The 9111-nt window shown below is 40.8% G+C and overlaps 1 protein-coding gene across 2 annotated transcripts in view; it reads right to left on the reverse strand.

The window, feature by feature from the left end:
* Window positions 1-9111, reverse strand: part of Nr1h4 (nuclear receptor subfamily 1 group H member 4) — a 92201-nt gene that overhangs the window by 58444 nt on the left and 24646 nt on the right. For both annotated transcript variants that reach the window (XM_031349533.1, XM_031349532.1), the window contains exon 2: window positions 7851-7984. In XM_031349533.1, the coding sequence (XP_031205393.1) occupies window positions 7851-7917 (67 nt within the window). In that variant the 5' untranslated portion in view covers window positions 7918-7984. The remainder of the gene's footprint in view (window positions 1-7850; window positions 7985-9111) is intronic.

Genomic DNA, 9111 nt, shown 5'->3' on the forward strand with positions numbered 1-9111 from the left:
GAAAGTAAAAGAGAGATTAACTGAGTGTTTTAGTTAGGGTTTTATTGCTGTGAAGAGACACTGTGACCACCACGGCAACTCTTGTAAAGACAACCATTTAATTGGGGCTGGCTCACACTTTCAGTTGCTTAGTCCATTATCTTCATGGCAGGAAGCATGGCAGCATGCAGGCCAACATGGTGCTAGAGAAGGAGCTAAGAGTTCTGCATTGGGATTCACAGGCAGCAGGAAAAAACAGTGACACACTGGCCAGGCTTGAACATCCGAGACCTCAAACCCCACCCCCTCTTGCCTCCAACAAAGACATGCCTATTATGACAAAGCCACACCTGATCCGACTAGGCCACACCTCCTATTAGTACCACTGCCTATGAGACTATGGGAGCCATTTTTATTCAAACGGTCACACTGGAGTATCAACAAGAATGCTGGGGGGAGGGGAATGAAGAATAAAGGATGGGGAGAGGAGTGATGGGCAATAAAAAGATAAAATTCATTATATATACACATATCCATGAAGATTTCATAATGAAAATGAATGGATTTATTTATTTATTCATTCATTCATTCATTTTACATCCCGGTCACTGTCCCCATCCCTGCCTCACAGAGTCCATCCCTCCCATCCCTCCTTCCCTTCTGAGAAATGAGCAATGAGTAGCTCCAGGAAACCCTGGCCTCCAAGTAAGACTCACACAAAAGATAGTTTGCTTCTCTCCATTCTCCCTAAGAGGATAAACTGCCTCCTGTTAACCAAAGGTGTGCTATCTGGGACAGTAGCCACTGGCTTTGTCCACCTGAAGTTGAATAAGTGGAGGCAGCTCCTGAGTCACACTACTCATGTTTCTGTGTTCCACAGGTGGACAGTGCTGGCCGTGCTGGACTAAAGTAGATTTGGGACATGTCCAGCCTCCTAGCAAGTTCTGTAGGACAACATAGCTATAGATTGTATAGATCAATATGAATGGTGGTCCAACCAAGGTACACTGGGCATCAGCTGTGATGGTGTAGAAAAGGGGAAGTCCCGGAGCAAATACTGGCATTGCTTGTCTAAGCACTCTATTGTAGAAGAGCTGTGACCAGCATTCTGTGGTACGTACAGTCTTACTGAAAATACTTTCTCTTTAGTTGGTGGCTCAGTCTTTAAGAGTTCCCAAAGGTCCAAGTTAGTTGACTCTGTTGGTTTTCCTGTGGTATCCCTATCCCCTTCCAGGACTTCCATCCTTCCACCTACTCTTTCATAAGAGTCCCTGAGCTCTGTCAGTCCCCCAACAACCAGAGTTGGGCTGTCCTTAAAGATAGAGCCTGCCTATGGAATCTGTTCCCCAACAGGATTGCCTTGTTTGTTCTCAGTGGGAAAGGATGTGCCTAACCCTGCAGAGATTTGGTGTTCTAGGGTAGGGGTGTACCCAGGGGGCCCCCCACCCTCTCAGAAGGGAAGGAGGGATGGGAGGGATGGACTCTGTGAGGCAGGGATGGGGACAGTGACCGGGATGTAAAATGAATGAGTGAAAGAATAAATAAATAAATAAATAAATAAATAAATAAATAAATCCATTAATGGAAAAGAAAATGCTGTCTCCTCTGAGAAGGTGAATAGAAGTGTTCTCTTAGCTGGGAACCTTCAACATCCAGATCCTATCCTTGTCCTAATTATATTTTGGGGATCTACTTGCTGTTTAAAGGAATGTGAATTGGATTGCTTGACATCATTAAATATCTACGCTCTCTCCATAAAAGGGCAATAGCAATGATAGGTGTGAGAATTAATATTAACAGCAAGTAGAATACAAGTGCTTACAATACCCCTGGCTTTTAGGGGAGTGAGGCCAGTAACTTGTACAGAATGATGGGATGTGTCTGAACCACAGACAAGAAGATGGCAGAGACAGAGGTGAACCAGGCAGTCTGCTTAAATATATAAAGTAGCTGGTTAAATAATCCTGGAATTTAGGAAATGGAGACATATGTATTAGGGATTCAAGGCCATCTTTAGCTACTCAGGCCAATCTGAACTACATGAAAACATGTCTTTTGTTTTTGTTTGTTTGTTTGTTTGTTTTTCGAGACAGGGTTTCTCTGTGTAGCTCTGGCTGTCCTGGAACTCACTGTGTAGACCAGGCTGGCCTCGAACTCAGAAATCTGCCTGCCTCTGCCTCCCAAGTGCTGGGATTAAAGGCGTGTGCTACCACTGCCCGGCCGAAAACATGTCTTGAAAACAGCAAAAGGTTTTAGATTTTAAAATATACTTAGTCAATCCGGTGTCTAACATATGGAATGTGTTCAGAAAATGGTCATCATTTCGACTCTTCTCACCACTGTAAATCTGTCATCTGAGTTTATGGTTACTCTTTCTCAGCTTGGTACCCCTAAGAATCTGCTTCTTATCTTACAAGGTTGAGAGCTAAATCGTAGAGTTTAGAAGAATCACCCAGCAGCTGGCCAACTTGACTATAACTCTCCATCTTACGGCATGCCTTTACCAAAGTGTGCATGCCCTGGCTGACCGCAGCAGCGATCCACGTTGTAAATAAGGAAAGGCTCACTTGGTCTCTTGCCTTGACCCATTTCCATACTTCATGAATAAAAGACAGGATATGAGATTTCCTGAGACAGGAAAAATTAAAGCCACAGGGAATTAGCAAAAAAATCTAGAGACAATTTAGAGCTATGGGAGAGTTAAGAATGAGGAAATATCGTAGGGCTAGGGATAGCTCGATGGCTGAGAACTTGCCGAGAGTCTTTAAGGTCTGGGGTTCAAGTTCTAGCACAGAAAAAAAGGAAAATAAAGAAGAGAGAGAACAAAAACTGCAGTTATGCTAAGTAAGGCTGATTTCGTCTGAACCAGGCACAGTTTTCCATCTCCTGTAGACTTCTGGATTTAGTTCTCCCAGCAAGTTTAGAGCCACATTCGCTTGAGCTGAGCTCAGTGAGATGGGAAAATACTGGAAATCAGATGTCAGAAATACTCTGCAAATCCTCATCTCAAGAATGGTAATTATGCTTTGAGACATCTGGGTGGCTCTGTAACAGCTGGAAGAGTCTTTTTTTTTTTTTTTTTTTTTTTTTTTTTTTTTTTTTTTTTTTTTTTTTTTTTTTTTTTTTTTTTTTTTTTTTTTTTTTTTTTTGGTATTTTTGAGACAGGGTTTCTCTGTGTAGCGTGGCTGTCCTGGAACTCACTCTGTAGACCAGGCTGGCCTCGAACTCAGAAATCCGCCTGCCTCTGCCTCCCAAGTGCTGGGATTAAAGGCGTGCGCCACCACCGCCCGGCTGGAAGAGTCTTTTTAAATTGAAGTACATAGCTTTGGCAAGAACCAGATTCCAAAGTGCACGTTTGCTAATTAAAAATAAAGCATACCCAGAGAAGGTGGACATAAATAGCTTCGTGGCATTATAAAGCAAGGCGGAATAAGCAAAGGTGATGGAGTCTGGAACTGGAATGCATGAAGTTTAACTGTCACTCCTCCATGGGCTTCACTGTGGTCTAGAGGATGTGGAGACTTGGGGAGAATATTAGGTAAAATAATGATGATGATGATAATAATAATAATAATAACCACACACACATATATATGTATATATATACATATGTATATGTATATATATATATACATGTATATATATAAACATGGATTCCAAAGTTGTTGTTAGCTATAGCAGCAGTGTAATGCTAGGGTGAGGCAGAATATGAATCCCATTCCCTGAGGTACCCAGAAATGTATTTGCATATTGTAGATTCTTTTCAACTCCTCTACAATTCTTCGTACTTAACAGTGCGGAGCCAGAGAGCAAGCACTTCCCTCTTTGAATGGGTGGACTAGTGTTCATCATTTCAATCATTTTAAATCGTGTCCCACGGCAGTCAAGCTCCAGATAAGCCATGATGTTTTTGTGATGCCTTTGAGTTTCTAGAACACACTCTTTCTCACACGGCCCTTCTTCTTTTCCAATGCGTTTACACAGGAGAAAACTGAAGTGTAGAGAGTCCCACTTGCCTCTGATTTTCCTTCCCTCAGTTGTAACGCCCCCCTCCCCACTTGTGCTCAGTGCATCTTCCCCTATAGCACAAAGCTCAGTGGTTTGGGACGTGCTACTCTATGAGCTTGGGTCCTGGCAACACCAGACTGCCTTTGCTAATTCTGCCCTGTCATTAAGTATGTGATCTTTCAAGTTCGGTGGGAGTTTTAGTTTCTCAAATGTACTAAAATAAAACATTTAATGCATATACTACCTCCTGCTCTATGTGCTGAACTGCAGGAAACCATGGACTTTGCCATTATTGCTTTTTATTGGGCACTAATTACATAAAACCTTGCCTTCTTTCATCAGAGATGCCCCTTTTAAGCCATCAAATTAATCTTTGACCAAGTTTCCGGCTTGCAGGCTCTCTCAGGGGAAAGGAGACTTATCTCTATGAGGTCATCTCATCTTTCCATTCCTCGGGCCTCCTTGGGGATCTGTTTACCGATGGGCTAGGTTTCCATGTGGGTCTAACAGGGTGGCAGGATATGTTCAAGGATCCTAGGCAGGTGGTTCCTGCAATTCCGTATCACATTTGTCCAAGCTTTTTTTCTTCCTTCTGAGAGTGCATTGGCCCACCTCAACAATGAGCTGTGTTTTCAAGTACCACAGAGGGTGACAATTTGGTTTGAGTATATGAACACTCTAGAAAAGTAAGGGAGTTGGTGTCTCAGGACCTTCAGCTAATGAAACCAGCTATTAAATGCCCACTTTGAAATCCCCCAATGGTCCCAGCTCACTTTGCTCATGACACTGATCTAGAAACCTGACCTCATACTGGTATTCTCTCCTTCCCCCTCCCATTAGCCTACCCCTTCATGCTTAAAGAGGCTGCACATAATCGCTCTTTCAGACTCTAGTGTTTGATATTTTCCCTTCATCTTAAGCAAAGCCTTTGGAGAGTGGAAGAAGCTAGAAGCTGCCATTAGGAAGGTCATCAGTACCTCCAGTACCTGCAAGTATGTACTCATGAGCATTTGCCTTGAGGACAGTCACCTTCCCAAAATCTCAAGGTTGGGATTTCACTGTTATAAAGGTCTCACTTTATAGTAACTTGAGTATAAAATAGTCACTTCTCTAGTGTTCCTATTGCCCTACATAAAAACGCAAAGGTAAGACCTTTTTAAGTCCATTCCAGACTTGCTATTCCTTCCTTCTAGAATGTCCTTGATTTCTTAGATTCCAGTATTGAGTCAATTGTCAATTCCACAGAAGTTTTCATTAAAGCCATCAAAGCAACCCATCCCTCCAGTCACTGTGACATCACCCTCCTTGCTATTACCTAACAGTTGGCGTATTATTTTCTAACACTTACCTGGTATTAATATTTGAGCTCATTTATGGGCATACTAATTGTGAGTCCATTTTCCACTAAGATCTTCCCTGTTCTTTTTTTTTTTTTTGCTTTTTTCCAGTGGCCCAGGCAACACCAGTACTCAATATTTGAAGACAAGAAATGATAGCTATCCCACATGCTTGTCATAAAATTTATTTGCTCTTGTAACAATACAGCTTTAAGTATACAAATCACAGAAAGGAATTTACCTCCCTGTCAGTTGAAACCATACGTTTCTGGGTCTCTTTCATAGCTTAAGATGCAAGAGTGGGGACAGAGGGGCTGTGGGTTCCTCATCCAGGGCTAGCAGTCTTTGTATTGATGTGCCACAGCCTAAACTTGGGGAGGGGCCATAGTGTCCTTCAGTGTCTTCTGGACAAGAAAATGGAGACGCAGAATGAAGGTCTCTGTTTTCTCCATTCTCTCCTCTAGCCCAAGTATGTGGAATAGGATGTGACTGAGGCTCCAGAAGAAACAGATTTGGAAAGAATGCTTAGGCCTTGCTCTAGAGCAGTAGTTTTACCCTTCCTAATGCTGTGGCCCTATAATACAATTCTTCGTGTTGCGGTGACCCTCAACCATAAAATTATTTCACTGCTACTTCATAACTATAATCTTGTTACTATAATGAATTGTAATTTAAGTATCTGATAGCAGGATATCTGATATGTGACTCCCCCCCCCAAAAAATATATATGTATATATACACACACACATATACATATGTATAGAGAGAAAGAGATGGTGAGAGAGATGGAGAGATATATGTAGATTTATACACAAACTTATATATGTATATATGTATGTATATGTACATGTACACACACACACACACACACACACACACACAACTTTGCAGAAGTTGCAGTGCATACTTTGCTATCCTTTGCAGGTGCATCTAATCTGACAGAACCTTCTAGCCTTTACTCTTTAAGGTCAACCTTGTACCTGGAGTATAAAGCTGGACTAGTGTGTAGGCAAAAATCTACATTTTCCTCTCTGTGTGCAAAGTTGAGCCCAAGATGATTCATTTTTAACAATGTTAAGACCGGCAAATTTCAATTGGCCATTGTAAAGTCTTAGGGCAGGAAGTGGTACTTTTTCTTTGAAAAACAATTGTAAAGGGAATTTTGCTTTATCTATGGTATACAATAATAATTCTAATAATTCTGTGAGCTCTGATTGGTACAGAAAAAAATTATCCAGTTCTCCATGTGTTGATTTTTCTAAGGGAATACAGAGAGAAGGCTAGAACAGAAGTGGAAGCCGGACCTTTCATTGCTCACAACTGACCCACAGGATGGAGGCCTACTGGAAGAAATATGATGCAATGACGGTGTGTGAAAACTGGCATTTCACAAATAATTACTGTTGAATGTACTCTCTCTGAGAACTACTGATCAACATCTCCTTTCTCCCCTTTAAGCCTCTTTTATGCTTCCTCCCTACTATTTACTACTAGATTGTTATTGGCCTGGTATTCAAGGATAAATGAAGCATAATTGCTGCCACTAAACACTCTGACACTGTATATGGGAAGCAGATGTGTAGGTAGGCCATGTGAGTACTACCCCACTTGTTGGAAATGCATGGATTATTTCCACATAGAAAAAAAATGATGGCTAATAGATAATAGAGCAGCGCTAGCCAGTATCTCCTAGGGATATCTGACACCAACTAAAGGATCATACCTTAACACATCGATCTTGGTGAGATGTCAAGTGGTCCCCATGCCCCATTTTTATTATAGTCTACCATGGCCTATGCAACACTGAATGGGAACTGGGGGCAATCTAGCCTTGAGGGAAGGTAAGTTATACAGAAGGAAGTCACTCAAAAAGTGGCAGAATGCTCCCTACCCCACCCAAAACATGCCCTCATTTTGACTCTTTGCTAATGTTCTCAGTTGAACTCTTTATACTTAGATGTTTTTCATAAATGCATAAAGTGGAGCAATATATCATTTTATGGTGTCATCTGGTTACAGATCTACTTAAAACCACTTAGTACAATTTGTCCTCAACCTAGTTTAAATGACTAATCATGACACTGTGTCATAGATTCCCCCAGTCTGAGAGGAACAGTGGGAGGAACCTTAGTGCTAAGCACTAAGTGACTTCAGCCTTTAATAGGTATCATATTAAGCCATAAGCATTATGATTTCATTCGTTAATACCTGTTATAATAATACCAGGATTCACTCTAGATCAGGAAGTAATTTCTACTCCCCACTCAGTTAATTATCTAGTCTCAAGGCCTCAGCAGCCCACAAGGCAGAGACTGACAGCCCTCATATATTATTAAAAAAAAAAAAAAAAAGAGGAGAGAGATAAAGAGCATTGAGTTCAATGAATCCAAAGTACAACCTGGCTGAAGAGTTCACATTTATTGAGTGCTTGGAGGAAGCAAGATCATTTTTCAAACTCACTGCTGAGGCTTTCTTCTGACATAGTTAGTTTGTTGGACTCCTACTTAAATCACTTTGAGAACTTACCAAATAAGTTTTCAGAAAGAGAAAACTCGTCTGTGGCCTGTAAATGGGAGTGCCCAATCAGATTCATTTGGATACCACTCAAACTCTTCAACTTGAGAATATGCGTCTGGGATGGTGGTCTTCAAATAAGAACCCTGGAAGGCAACGATACACACAAGTTCATGGTTGCAATACGGGGTCAGAAGTTACTCAAGAGAAACAGAGAGAACACAGTTGGACATAGAGATGTCCAAATGGCTCCTCTGGAGAGATTTTCTATAGCGTTTCTATATGTATTTTCTCAATATTATGATTATATCTCATTTGTACTTAAAAATGTTCAAATTATATGCCTTCAGAAGAGATATTTTCTAGTTTAACACACCATATGTTTTTTCACCTAAATTCCAGAATTTGGAAAATTTAGGCAAGAACATTTGGGTCTTGTCTTTACTTTCTTTTACAAATAGAAAGAAAAACAAAACCATATATAAAAGTTTTAATTTAAAAAGGGGTCATCTTGATTTATTTTCTAAACTTTATTTAAAAGTCAAACAGGGCTGTGTAAACACATGGTAGTAGTTTCATGGTACTTCTTATTATAATTTTCTTGGTTATTTGTGCATTATGTCAACAGGTCAAAATTCAGACACTGTTCTGCTGGGAAAGACGTGATTTCTTGCTGCTGGGGAAATGTTTAGAAACTCTAATTCATTCTGATGTCTACATTCGCTCTACATTGGACTAGGGTGAGACCAAAATGCAAAGGATGTAGGATAAATAGAGCGATAGTAGAGGCTGGAGAGATGTCTCAGCCCTTAAAAGTACTTACTGCTCCTGCAGAGGTATGGGTTCACTTCCTAGCACCCACATGGGGAATTACAATTATCTGTTCCAGAGATATGACACTTCTTTTCTGCCCTCCACAGACTCCAGGCATGCAAGTGTGCACTGACATATATGTACAAAATGCTCCCACACATAAAGTAATGTTTTTAATTTTAAAAGAGAAATAATGATAAATCTTACCCAAATGTCTGAAGCTTTATTCTGAAGGAATTTCTAGAGTTTATTTAAGAGAAGCCATGTCTACACTGAACTGTTTCTGTAGGTCAGCTTTCCTTCCTTCCTTCCTTCCTTCCTTCCTTCCTTCCTTCCTTCCTTCCTTCCTTCCTTCCTCCCTAGAGAGGAGACAAGGAAATGATGAGTCCTCAAAGCTTTCTACCTAGGCTAAGAATGATTTTCTTTCTTTCTTTCTTTCTTTCTTTCTTTCTTTCTTTCT

Source organism: Mastomys coucha, unplaced genomic scaffold (genome assembly GCF_008632895.1).
Source record: "Mastomys coucha isolate ucsf_1 unplaced genomic scaffold, UCSF_Mcou_1 pScaffold4, whole genome shotgun sequence".
NCBI lineage: Eukaryota > Metazoa > Chordata > Mammalia > Rodentia > Muridae > Mastomys > Mastomys coucha.